The 14057-nt window shown below is 44.3% G+C and overlaps 1 protein-coding gene across 1 annotated transcript in view; it reads right to left on the minus strand.

Moving 5' to 3' along the window:
- The window catches only part of LOC129823074 (melanoma receptor tyrosine-protein kinase-like), a 44891-nt gene that overhangs the window by 14141 nt on the left and 16693 nt on the right, over positions 1 to 14057 (minus strand). The window contains exons 2-18 of the mRNA XM_055881801.1: positions 10480 to 10631; positions 9858 to 10065; positions 8206 to 8340; positions 7580 to 7648; positions 7255 to 7373; positions 6931 to 7072; positions 6486 to 6602; positions 4170 to 4296; positions 3927 to 4000; positions 3732 to 3822; positions 3285 to 3487; positions 2639 to 2771; positions 2415 to 2505; positions 2046 to 2203; positions 1844 to 1882; positions 1338 to 1482; positions 986 to 1108 (exon numbers count right to left, since the gene is read on the minus strand). Coding sequence (XP_055737776.1) covers positions 986 to 1108; positions 1338 to 1482; positions 1844 to 1882; positions 2046 to 2203; positions 2415 to 2505; positions 2639 to 2771; positions 3285 to 3487; positions 3732 to 3822; positions 3927 to 4000; positions 4170 to 4296; positions 6486 to 6602; positions 6931 to 7072; positions 7255 to 7373; positions 7580 to 7648; positions 8206 to 8340; positions 9858 to 10065; positions 10480 to 10631 — 2126 coding nt within the window. The remainder of the gene's footprint in view (positions 1 to 985; positions 1109 to 1337; positions 1483 to 1843; positions 1883 to 2045; positions 2204 to 2414; positions 2506 to 2638; positions 2772 to 3284; positions 3488 to 3731; positions 3823 to 3926; positions 4001 to 4169; positions 4297 to 6485; positions 6603 to 6930; positions 7073 to 7254; positions 7374 to 7579; positions 7649 to 8205; positions 8341 to 9857; positions 10066 to 10479; positions 10632 to 14057) is intronic.

Below are 14057 nucleotides of genomic sequence, written 5' to 3' on the forward strand. Positions count from 1 at the left end.
TTGAGATGTGTCTGTTCCTTGAACTCTGTGAAGCATTTATTTGGTCTGCAATCTGAGGTGCAGTTACCTTTAACGAACTTATCCTCTGCAGCAGAGGTAACTCTGGGTCTTCCTTTCCTGTGGTGGTCCTCATGAGAGCCAGTTTTATCATAGTGCTTGATGGTTTTTGCAACTGCACTTAAAGAAACTTTAAAAGTTTTTGAAATTTTTGGATTGACTGACCTTCATGTCGTAAAGTAATGATGGGCTGTAATTTCTTTTTGCTTATTTGAGCTGTTCTTGCCATAATATGGACTTGGTCTTTTATCAAATAGGGCTATCTTCTGTATACCACCCCTACCTTGTCACAACACAACTGATTGGCTCAAACGCATTAAGATGGAATTAAACTCCACAAATTAACTTTTAACAAGGCACACCTGTTAATTGAAATAAATTCCAGTTGACTACCTTATGAAGCTGGTTGAGAGAATTCCAAGCGTGTGCAAAGCTGTCGTCAAGGCAAAGGGTGGCTACTTTGAATAATCTCGAAATATAAAATATATTTTGATTTTGTTAACACTTTTTTTAGTTATTCTACAATGAAGAAAATAGTAAAAATAAAGAAAAACCCTTGAATGAGTAGGTGTGTCCAAACTTTTGACTGGTATTGTGTATAATGACATTTGATGTTTTATATACAATTGTTTGTATATTTGTATAGACTACACATCATATAGAATAGAAGAGGCATTTACATTTAATTTAAATTCACTGAATTAAATTATATTTCCTTTAATACAAATTTGAATTACAATTCTGTATCCTGTTTACTACTTCAATTCAAGTTCAAGAACTGAATTGGAAATTATGAGGCATTCTCAATTCAATTCTGAATTGAGCCCAACCATGTTGAGAGCGAACGCAAGTCTTCAGGTCTCATGTAAGATTACTCATTCACGGTCTGAACCACCTCCATTAAAAAAGCATTGATCACTCTGCTTACCTTAAAGACAGTTCCAAAGGCCCCTGATCCCAACACTTTGATCTTCTTAAACTCGGTCTCCTTCAGAATGCGGAGCAGGGCCTGGTTGGGTGCCTCTCCACTTGGGGTCAGGGGTTCAACCAACTATGGGACCAACAACAAAGCAAGTGTAATTATCTACCTACTGTACGTCATTGCGACCCTGTAAAGGTGTTAACGTGTATGTTGGCCCCTTTTGTTGAATGATCAACATGAGCGTGTCACGTCTGTGACTAAGTCTATATGTGTCCATGTCTGATGCATGCCCAAGTATACAGTTTGTGAACAGTACAGTTTGTGTCCTCCCTCTGGCAGTGTGGTCTCTGTCTGTTACCTCTCTTTCCTGCAGCAGGCGGCGCAGCGTCCTCTTTCTGACGATGTGACGTCTGCGGACTAGCACGAACACACCCAAGGCCAGGACCACAAACACCAGGAGGCCTCCCACCACACTGGCAGCCACCGCCGACGGCACGGGACCACTGGGAAAGCAGCAACAACACAAGAGGTGAGTTTCCTGCTAGCTTCTTAATAAAAACATCTGATATCAAACACTTTGTGACAACTGCTGATGTATAAAAGGCTTCATAAAATACATTTGATTGGTTGATTGATTGATCTTTCTTTTGTTGCCTATGGACTTATGGACTTATATAAGGTTACATCAACCTAGATCACTTAGCACTTGATCTATCTTGATCTTTCACTATGATATGGTTTCGGCGTTAACCTGATCCCAGATGTGTTTGTGTTTATTACTATAGTCATTGTCACACCAAACAGCACAAACAGATCTGTAATCGAACTGGTTTCATGTTGCTTTATTTGAAAGATCTCGCTCACCCTCTGGCATTGCAGCCATTCAGTCCAGGTCCAGAGCATCTATAGAAAGAAAGGAGGGAATACTATTCTCAGAGTGACTACTTCACACAATCCTGACCATGGTAAACACTCATCATAGTTTCTGAATAGACAATCATTCAAAAAGGGCTGACATTGCCTTTACAACGAGGAGTTAGAGATCGCTGTGTAGACTGTGCCTTACCCGTCGGTGCAGTTCTCATGGCAGAGCTGACATTCTCTGTTCTTGTCAGCGTATTTCCAGATGGGCCTGTCCACGTCCCCGAGAACGCCACGTGGGCACCGATAGACACAGTGGGGGCCATCTTTGACGTGGGTGCACTCCACACACTTGTCAGGGCCCTTCAGAGTGGAGGGTCAGAGGTTAGAAGTGTTGATCTAATTGTTGTCTTGAGTGAAAATACAGCTGACTTTGCAATATTTGCCAAATCACACAGAATTCTCATCAAATTTTCAGAATTTGTTACACAACTCAATAGCTATCACACCTGAATGTCAAAATAATTAAATTAGATGAGACAATTCAGATGAATATAAAGTTAAAGGAGCATACAGATCCAAAGCAGCTTCCGGTTCCATTCTTCACCATACACTCTCGGTCACACTCTAGGCACATGTTGTTCAACACATACTCTCTTGGCGCCCTGAAAAGGCAAGAGAAAGGCGAGGAAAAACGATCAAAACATTGACACAGCACAACCCTCCATCTCGAGTAGATATAGTCAACATATGAGCAGTATCAGTAGTATTGCCCTTGGTGTCGTTGGGTTAACTCACCCCTCCAGTACGTGACAGGCCCCCACACAGCGGCCCCTACGGGCGTAGTACAGGCAGGTTAAACACATGGTTGGACCGGGCCCCCAGCAGCCCTCCTTAGTGCACATGTCATCACAGGTACTGTTCAGCTGGGCTGTAGGGAAGAGAGGGGAAGACTATAGGCTCCATCCAGAAACAACTCCTAGACCAGGACTGTTCAATGTCGGTCCTCGAGGGACAAAACACTTTTGGTTTATATCCTCTCCAGACCTGGGACATCAGGTGAGTGCAATTAACTGCCAGGTAGAAACAAAAAACTGAAGTGTTTCGCTTTCGGCCCTCCAGGACCGGAATTAAACAGTCCTGTCCTAGACCCAACCCACTAGACTAGGTTAAATCTGAATGGATATGCTAGGTCTAAGCTGAGTGCTCAAAATCTATCTAACCTACCAGAGGGTGGAAGTAGAGCCACAACCACATTGCTTATATCCAATAATGGCAATGTTATGTAGCTAAGCTAACTGCAACTACCTGTGGCCTATGTGTATATGGCTGTTGGGATGAATGTTAGCATTTGGCCATTGTTAACCTTTTTTTTTTTTTTTTGAAAAGCAGTGGTTGCAAAGGCGTTGATCAGAGTTTATACTTGATGCTTGTCCTTGCTTACCACATGTGCTGATGTTGGCGTTGTTGTCCACCCTTGCGAACTGTTTGTCCAGTCTGAACAGGCCATTCCAGTGGCCTCCGTTGGTGTAGCAGAGGTGGGGGTTGTTCTTCACCACAATGTTGCCATCGCTGATCTCTCGTAGGGAGCGGAGGCCTAGATACTTCAGATGGGCCACGTTGAGGGCAGCAAAACTCACCTGACCACTATGGGAAGAGGGAAGGTAATGTTAGCTTACTGCTACTGTAGCCCATACGTAACATTGAACAATGTTTCTGTGACATTGCTATAATATCATACAGCAGAGTTTCTCAACCCAGCCCAGGGTTGACCTCCTAGGTTATTGAGTATTTACTTTCTATCATGAACGGTACTCCACTGACAAAACACACCAAAAACCATGTTTCATAGCCATTACAATAGCAGAGCGTTAGACAGAGATACACTTACAACTGTTTGGTCCTTCCCCTGATAATCTCCAGGTTTTCAAATGCACTGAGAGAATCAAGGTGCTTTGGCCAAGCTTGTATGAGCAGAAACCCTTTAGGGAAGTAACAAAAATACATTTAATCAAGCATTATCTTTGCTTTGGTTACCCTCAGCTGAATTACATAGCAATTGAAGATAAGTTAAACTTTGTTCTACCTGAAATTTCCTTCACAGTTCTGAAATAATCCAGTTTGGCAGGGTCCATTTTTGGTGTGAATGTGTACCTATCACTGAGAGAAGCAATTACAAAGACACATATCTTAGACAAGTAGTTCAAACACTCATTTAAAGTTGAATTAATTTGAATGAACACATGGCAAATTGCATTTTGTTTCAGTGCTACAGTGTCCATATTAGGACAGCCCATGGACGCTGTACAATGCTATTGTTATTCCTTACCCATTCAAAGAGGTTCCAATTATTGAAACATCGCCATTGATTTTGGTGCAGTTTTTGAAAGAATCAATGTTAGAGGCGTTGATTGACAAGACGGCAGTAAGCGGCCCCATTCCAAGTCCATTGCACACTAGACGAGAAGAACACCAAAACATTAAAATCATTGACGATCTAATGCAACATTATGAGGTTTAAAAACCACACGGCTAGCAAAGTTGAAAAGAATGTACAATTATGTTGTCCAGCTTACCACGGACAAAGAGTTACATTTGCAATATTCAGACCCCTTTACAGGGGCAATTTTAGCATGTAAATCTTGGTGGAGCAAACTTCCCACCATTTTTTTTAATGCATGCTAGCAAAGCCACTACACAACACAACTCTAAACAATACATTAATTGCACTATAACAGTGACAAACGGTGCCCACAAACTGTTAGGGCCTACATAAAGCTGTCCCAACAACAGAGTCCCAACAGCAGTCCCAACACCTTACCACTACTACACCTGGCTATCAGCGGAGCCTTGCCTGGCAGCGAAACAGTTCATTCAGCCTCATTTACTGCCTTTAAAAAAACATAGCTGATATGGCTGACTTGCTTAAACAAATGTGGTTTCTACTGACAATTGAGATGTGCAAACTATGGCATAAGGGAACGACGAGCGGATAATATGCAATCCGTAATTTCGATTAAGACATTAATGCGTGAGCTAGGACGGACGTAGTCAGTATAACCATTTGTTCAGCACTTTGAAATGTACAGCGACAGAATTCAGAACATGAGCCATTCTTACATTATTCTCCCTATACAGCAAGTCAGATAAATAAAGGGGGGCATATAAGCAGACAATGAAAGCTCTTACAATATTCGATGATGACATTTCTCTAAAACAGGCTATAGGCTACATGTGCACCACCAAGTCAGAACAGTAGGCTAAATTATGAGGGGAAAAATTGACCAAATTAGTAGGGTGAGGCACATGGGCTACAAACAGCTTACTACATAACATACACTTAGTTTTACTTTCTTAGCTACAGTATACATATCTTACTGGCATATTACATAATTTATGCAGCAGCATACACAACATTTTTGGACTCACCTTGTGCTCACTTGAACAGGCAGGTAGCGCGGCCGTCCTTCCTGGACAAATTTTGTCATCAAACTTTGTCATCGAAGTCTGGCATTCTCTGGATTTATAGTGCTTTCAAGACAACTGGAGCCTCGGGAAAAAAACAAGGTCGAATCATGATGATGTCAGTGATCTTCAGGTTGGAGCTCTAGAAAGAGGTCAGAGTTCCCGACTTGCAATTCTGAGTTGGATGACCGTTCAAAAAAAAAAATCCCAGTCGGAGCAAATTTTTTTCCGAGTTCCCAGTTGTCTTGAACTCACTGAAGTCTGAGATTTCCCAGTTCCGAGTTTCCAGTTGTTTTGAGCGCGGCAGAAGTCATGCTGGATTGACAGCATGGCTAATGTTGAATGTTTATCCTTTTAAGCTTGGAAAAGAGACCCTTAAACCCAGACTTGGACCACACACCCACTCCACTGAATAGCAGGCTAGTGATTGCTTTGCAATGCTTGCAGCTAGCCACTGATTCCTTTCAAACCACTCGTTGTTAAATTTGCGATTTCCAACCTGCTGTGTAATGTTTATGTCCAATGGCTAATGAGCACCGATACGTTTTATCTATAATTTCTCTTCATTATTTCTCTTCATATCACAAGGCTTGAAAATAATTTGCCAGTAGATTGTCGACTTGATTCATGATGATGACTGCTAGCTTTCTAGCTAAGATCCAATCAAAGCTACTGTAGATACAACGTGATTTGACATCATTTTATCTGTGGCCAATGACCTTGAGCCTTCTTGGATGGGCACTTCTAATGTAATTCTATTGTAGCACCCAAGGGGCTTGAATTTTCAAGCTCAAGCCGTAGATTTCGCAGGGACGTGGTGTCCCCATGAGTGACAGAACACAGCCAATAACGACGCAACTAAAGAACATTCTTAACACCTATGCTCCGTATTTTCCGCTGGCTGCCCAACCACCACAGAAAGCACTGAGCTAGGCTGAAACACCTGCATTTTGAAGCTCCCTTACTCAAGAAAGCAAAAAAGCGACCAAGTTTGTATGCGGCTTTATTAACTCAATTGTGTTTTTTGTTTGTTTTGTTTTTACAATGTTTGCAAACTGATATTTCACACGTATTAATGCCAAAATAACATGCAAAACAGGCAAAAACAAAAAAAATGGTTTTAGCTAAACAGGTGGGCCTCAAAACTGCCCAGTTTGACTGGTCACCACTCCCCCTTCACCTTTTGGACAGATTCCGTCACACTTCTTGCACCTCCTGACACCATTCTCCTCCACCTCGTGTGTGTTGCCACTGCATGTTCGGACACATGCCCCGTGGTCCGTCACCACATAGTTATCTGCAAGAGACAACCAATCACAGGACAGGTCAGGGGTCACCCAAAGACACCTTCACCACTCCAACCAATTATAGGCAAAAGTCTCTTCACTATGTAGGTACAGTGGAGTTGTCTAGATAACTGGGCTGTATTAAGTGAGGTGAAACGTTCTGAAAATTGCAGAAAGGAAAGTAACAAATCTAGCACAATTTCCAATTCTACCTGACAGACAAGCCTCTGTTCTTTACATTTCTATCTGGGCGATCAGTAACATTGCACCTTTCTGAGCAGACCCCTGAGTGCATCTGTATTAATAATGGATCATACAGATGGACACTATTGGCCTTACGTGGGCAGGTCTTCACACAAGTGGCCCCGAACGTGTACTTGGCGTTAGGGTTGGAAGCCAGCTGGTGGGTGTTGGGATTGTAGATCATGGTAGGAGGGCAGGCATCCTTACATGTGCCATCATCCTGGAAGTCTCTGCAGGCCTTTGAATACAAGAATGAAAGACTAGGATCACAATAAGTGTGCAATATTGTCAACCATATCTGTTTTCTAATGTGGAGCAGCCCAGGAGTGGGTCGTCTGCCTGTTGTCTTTTAGATGTGTTTCCTATGTGATTATAACTTTTGCAAATGATCAATTAATTGGAGTCAGAAGAGTCCCTCACCAGGCACTCTGTAGGCCTAGGGCCGGTGCAGCCTGCAGCACAGTGTTCGTTACAGCAGTCACTTGGTTTAGGACCCCTACACCTTCCAGAGCACTGCTCTGCACACTTCAGCTTGGTAACTGAGGATAGACAGAGAGATGAAGACAGAGAGATAAGGACCAGTCAGTCAACAGAACACCCCCTTCACTGAGAGCAAGGGTCTGTGGGAGAAAATGAGCAACCAACAAAATACTTTCAACATCAACAAAATGTTGAGAAATAGCATGTGAGGTTTTTGTGTGACTACTCTCATGCTAATTTCAGGTAGAGAAGAGTGTATTCTTACATGTTTGACAGTTCTCTGGTCCTGGTGTCCAGCATGATCCATTGTAGCATCCAGGGTCACACTTGCCACCTGTCAGGTGGGAAAAACACTGCTTAACTTCTGAATGATCTCATTCATAGAAAACTATTATTAACCAGGTAGTTTGGATCCTGGAAGCTGATTGAATGAAACGGCATTTCAGCCATGTGTATATCAGACAATATACCACGGGTATGATGCACAAACACTTGTTTACTGTTCTATTTATGTTGGTAACCAGTTTATAATAGCAATAAGGCACCTCGGGGTTGTGATATATGGTCAATATACCACGGCTAAGGGCTGTGTCCAGGCACTCCACGTTGCGTCGTGGCTAAGAACATCACTTAGCCGTGGTATATTGGCCATATACCAACACCCCATTGGGCCTTATTGCTCAAGTGTAACACATGGCAAAACCTGTCCATGCAAACCCAAAATCTGTATCATATGGAATAATCATAGTAGTTGTGCAACATACTGTACATAAATATTACAGAAGCTTCAAATGAAAAACAACAACCCTAAATTATTCCACTGAACACAACTGAGAAAAGGATTCATTACTTTACAGTGTTTCTGTTTTTAAATTAAGCTAGCATACTTACAGTAACGGCCATAGCTCTCCAGTTTGAACTCCATACTGGGGTTGTCGGCCTTGTTTACCATGTCCCACCATTGGATGGTCTCCACATTACACAGCAAAGGATTGTGGGCAATTTTTACCCCTCCCTTGAGAATGTCTGTGCAAAATAGAAGGACAGATCCGGTGCCTTCAGAAAGTATTCATACCCTTTGATTTATTCCACATTTTGTTGTGTTACAGCCTGAATTTAAAACAGATTTTTTTTGTCTCACCCATCTACACACAATACCCCATAACAACAAAGTGAAAACATGTTTTTAGATTTTTTTCTTCAATTTATTTCAAATGAAATACAGAAATATCTAATTTGAATAAGTATTCACACCCCTGAATTAATACTTTGTAGAAACACCTTTGGCAGTGATTACAGCTGTGAGTCTTTCTGGGCAAGACTCTAAGAGCTTTCCACATCTGGATTGTGCAACTTTTGGCCATTATTCTTTAAAAAATTCTTCAAGCTCTGTCAAATTGGTTGTTGATCATTGCTACACAACAATTTTCAGGTCTTGCCATAGATTTTGAAGTAGATTTAAGTCAGTATTGTAACTCGGCCTCTCAGGAACATCCACTGCCTTCTTGGTAAGCAACCCAAATGTAGATTTGGCCTTGTGGTTTAGGTTATGGTCCTGATGAAAGGTTAATTTGTCACCCAGTGTCTGGTGGAAAGTTTTCCTCTAGGATTTTGCCTGTGCTTTGCTCCATTTGTTTTTTTTTATCCTGAAAAACTCCATAGTCGTTAACGATTACAAGCATACCCATAACATGATGCAGCCAGCACTATTCTTGAAAATATGGAAAGTGGTACTCAGTAATGTGTTGTATTGGATTTGCCCCAAACATAACACTTTGTATTTAGGACAAAAACTTTTTTTTTTTTTTGCAGTGTTACTTTAGTGCCTTGTTGCAAACAGGATGTATGTTTTGGAATATTTTTATTCTGTACAGGCTTCCTTTTCATCCTGTCAATTAGGTTAGTATTGTGAAGTAACTACAATGTTGTTGATCCATCATCAGTTTTCTCCTATCACATGAAACTCTGTAACTGTTTTAAAGTCATCATTGGCCTCATGGTGAAATCCCTGAGCAGTTTCCTTCCTCTCTAGCAACTTAGAAGAGGAAAGACGCTTGTATCTTTGTAGTTACTGGATGTATTGATACACCATCCAAAATGTCATTAATAACCACCATGGTCAAAGGGATATTCAATGTCTGCTTTTATTTTTACTCATCTACCAATAGGTGCCCTTCTTTGTGAGGCATTGAACAACATCCCTGGTCTTTGTGGTTGAATCTGTGGTTGAAATTTACTGCTCGACTTTGGGACTGCTTGATGTGTGGGGTAACGTGTTATGATACTGGGTGTCAAGTAAAGTGTTACCAATAATTGTATGTGTGGAGTACAGAGATAAGGTTGTCATTCAGGTTGTCATTTTTCTGGCCTGTGCAATGGAACCAATGGGATAGACCCAAAAGTTCTAACTCCACACTAAATCACGCGCACCTCAAATACTTCAAAGTACTTTAAATAACATGATATAATGTATTTGACCCACTCAGATGTGGACAGAATCCTGGATACAGTCACTGAAGTGGACCCCCTAGTCACCCACTAACCTGTCAGTCCTCTCAGCATCAGCTCCCTCAGGCCCCGTGTGTAGTTAAGGGTCACAGAGGAGTGGTTCTTCTCGTAGTTTGACATGACAGCCAGGGCATACTTGTTGTCGTAGAGGGAGTGTCCTCGGATCAGACGCAGGTTCTCCAGTGGGATGATGGCTGCCTTGTTGACGGCGATCAGAACATAGCCTCCAACCTCCTGAATGGACTGGAGGGCAAAACACCATAGAAATAATGAAAATAATTGCTAACAGGATGTTAAAGTTTGGTCTAGTAGTAGTGCAGCCATCTCCAGAATACATGTTGCCCCTGAAGGTAATGCCAGGTTTGCAATACCATCATTGTTCAGTTGGTGTTAGTAAAGGCACAAATGAGAGAAAAGCTTTATTCGGACCATTACATTGACATTGTAGTCATTTAGCAGACTCTTATCCGGAGTTATTTACAGCCAGTGCATTCAACTAGGAGCTAGATGCCATGGCAAGAAAGGGACTGAAATGACTGATACACAATTTTCTCTCGTCATTTTAGATCTGCAAGGGGAGAGGAGCTAGGACATAAGAATGGTGGATAGGAAGCCACTGCAAACAATGTGTTATAATTGAACCCTCCATCTCCTCACCTTGAGGAAGGACAGGTCGTGGTAGTCCTGGATGTAGGTGAGCTCTAGGTTCTCCAGGACCACGGTACAGTTGCTGTACATCCTCACCAGGTTGTTGTAGTGGTCGTCTACAGTCCCCAGCAGCGTCAACCTGTTGCTGATCCCCTGACACACTGAAACCACAGGACGACACAGCTAAAGGGAAAATGTATTTCACTATGAAAGTTTAGTTGCTCATCGTTTACGTCCAATTTTGGCTTGAATGTTGGCTGTATGAGTAAGTCATTTACATAATGAACGAAACAGAGTTTCACTTCTGGACGAGAGACATCATTCAGTGGGAACCGTACATTCCAAACAGGTTCCCACTGAACATTAACATGGAAACCCAACCTACTGTGGGCATAGTTAATCGTGTTGAGGTGCAGGTGACTGACTGTCAGCTCTGATATACACTGAGTGTACAAACATTCATCTACAAGGTGTTGAAAGCGTTCCACAGGACTGCTGGCCCATGTTGACTCCAATGCTTCCCACATTTGTGTCAAGTTGGATGGATGTCCTTTGGGTGATGGACCATTCTTGATACACACGGGAAACTGCTGAGCGTAAAAAACACATCAGCGTTACAGTTCTAGACACAAACCGTTGCACCTGGCACTTACTACCATACACTGTTCAAAGGCACTTAAATCTTTTGTCTTTCCCATTCACCCTCTGAATGGCACACATACACAATCCATGTCTCAATTGTCTCAAGGCTTGTAAATCCTTCTTTAACCTGTCTCCTGCCCTTCATCTACACTGATTGAAGTGGATTTAACAAGTGACATCAATAACCGATCATAGTTTTCACCTGGATTCACCTGGTCAGTTTATGTCATGGAAAGAGCAGGTGTCATTAATGTTTTGTACGCTCAGTGTAAGTGAGATATGAACATCTCCACAACAGGTTGGACAGGTTCTGAGGAGATGAAAGGTTGACACATCGTTAACCTTTACACAGCTGCAGGCTACACAACAACCAAGGGGAAATGTTCACCAATCCATAGGTCTCTCAGATAGTAGTGTGTGCTTTGGGGAGTGGTTGTCGCTGGTACGTAGAGTTAGGCAGCATGTACTAGGATATCATGAGTTGAATGAAGACGCACACGCACATACACAGACACACACAGATACACACACGCACAGTTTTAGAGACAGATGCTGTAGTCAGTGAGAGGTGAAGCAGCAGGTTAGGGAATAGCCAGTTCCTGTGTAATTTATCTTGGGATAAGACAACAGGGCTCACAGCATGATCATGGGGATGTAGCCAAACAAATCATTTAATAAGTCTGATATACTTGTGGTTCATATTAGCTGTTTACGCAGCTTGTGAGAAAGCTTTTCAGTGAGTCATGCTGTGGTTTGCGGTAGACAGGCAAGTTCTTCTTCAAGAAACCGCTTTTAACTTAAAAAATTACAAGCCCCTAGGCTTAGAACAAACATTATAACATTATAAGTAAAATCGTAGACCATCCTCGCTTCTTGACTAAATCAACATACGAGTGTGTATGTATGGCTCCCTCACCCTAACCACTAAGTACCCCCCTACTGTTCCAGTACCCCCCGTTTCTGTTACAGTACACCCCCTCTTTCTGTTCCAGTACCCTCCCCTTCCTGTTCCAGTATCCCTCCCCCTACTGTTCCAGTATCCCTCCCCCTACTGGTCCAGTATCCCTCCCCCTACTGTTCCAGTATCCCTCCCCCTACTGGTCCAGTATCCCTCCCCCTACTGTTCCAGTATCCCTCCCCCTACTGGTCCAGTATCCCTCCCCCTACTGTTCCAGTATCCCTCCCCCTACTGTTCCAGTATCCCTCCCCCTACTGTTCCAGTATCCCTCCCCCTACTGGTCCAGTATCCCTCCCCCTACTGTTCCAGTATCCCTCCCCCTACTGGTCCAGTATCCATCCCCCTTTCTGTTACAGTACCCTCCCCTTCCTGTTCCAGTATCCCTCCTCCTACTGTTCCAGTATCCCTCCCCCTACTGTTCCAGTATCCCTCCCCCTACTGGTCCAGTATCCCTCCCCCTACTGTTCCAGTATCCCTCCCCCTACTGTTCCAGTATCCCTCCCCCTACTGGTCCAGTATCCCTCCCCCTACTGTTCCAGTATCCATCCCCCTTTCTGTTCCAGTACCCTCCCCTTCCTGTTCCAGTATCCCTCCCCCTACTGTTCCAGTATCCCTCCCCCTACTGTTCCAGTATCCCTCCCCCTACTGTTCCAGTATCCCTCCCCCTACTGTTCCAGTATCCCTCACTCCTACTGTTCCAGTATCCATCCCCCTTTCTGTTACAGTACCCTCCCCTTCCTGTTCCAGTATCCCTCCTCCTACTGGTCCAGTATCCCTCCCCCTACTGGTCCAGTATCCCTCCCCCTACTGTTCCAGTATCCCTCCCCCTACTGTTCCAGTATCCCTCCCCTTACTGGTCCAGTATCCCTCCCCTTACTGGTCCAGTATCCCTCCCCCTACTGTTCCAGTATCCCTCCCCCTACTGGTCCAGTATCCCTCCCCCTACTGTTCCAGTATCCCTCCCCCTACTGTTCCAGTATCCCTCCCCCTACTGTTCCAGTATCCCTCCCCCTACTGTTCCAGTATCCCTCACCCCTACTGGTCCAGTATCCCTCCCCCTACTGTTCTAGTATATCTCCCCCTCCTGTTCCAGTATCTCACCCCCTCCTGCTCTGTATCCCCCCTCTCCTGTTCCAGTATCACCCCCTTTCCAGTTCCCCCTCTGTTCCAGTACCCACCGCCCCGTTCCAGTACCCCCCTCCTGTTCCAGTATCTCACCCCCTCCTGTTCCGTATCCCCCCTCTCTGTTTCCAGTACCCCCCTCCTGTTCTGTATCCCCCCTCTCCTGTTCCAGTACCCACCGCCCCGTTCCAGTACCCCCCCTCCTGTTCCAGTATCTCACCCCCTCCTGTTCCGTATCCCCCCTCTCTGTTTCCAGTACCCCCCTCCTGTTCCAGTATCTCACCCCCTCCTGTTCCGTATCCCCCCTCTCTGTTTCCAGTACCCCCCTCCTGTTCTGTATCCCCCCTCTCCTGTTCCAGTACCCACCGCCCCGTTCCAGTACCCCCCCTCCTGTTCCAGTATCTCACCCCCTCCTGTTCTGTATCCCCCCTCTCTGTTTCCAGTACCCCCCTCCTGTTCCAGTATCTCACCCCCTCCTGCTCTGTATCCCCCCTCTCTGTTTCCAGTACCCTCCCTCCTGTTCCAGTATCTCACCCCCTCCTGTTCTGTATCCCCCCTCTCCTGTTCCAGTACCCTCCCTCCTGTTCCAGTATCTCACCCCCTCCTGTTCTGTATCCCCCCTCTCTGTTTCCAGTACCCTCCCTCCTGTTCCAGTATCTCACCCCCTCCTGTTCTGTATCCCCCCTCTCTGTTTCCAGTACCCTCCCTCCTGTTCCAGTATCTCACCCCCTCCTGCTCTGTATCCCCCCTCTCCTGTTCCAGTACCCTCCCTCCTGTTCCAGTATCTCACCCCCTCCTGTTCCAGTATCTCACCCCCTCCTGTTCTGTATCCCCCCTCTCCGTTTCCAGTACCCACCGCCCCGTT

The sequence above is a fragment of the Salvelinus fontinalis genome, chromosome 25 (assembly GCF_029448725.1).
Source record: "Salvelinus fontinalis isolate EN_2023a chromosome 25, ASM2944872v1, whole genome shotgun sequence".
Classification (NCBI taxonomy): Eukaryota; Metazoa; Chordata; class Actinopteri; order Salmoniformes; family Salmonidae; genus Salvelinus; species Salvelinus fontinalis.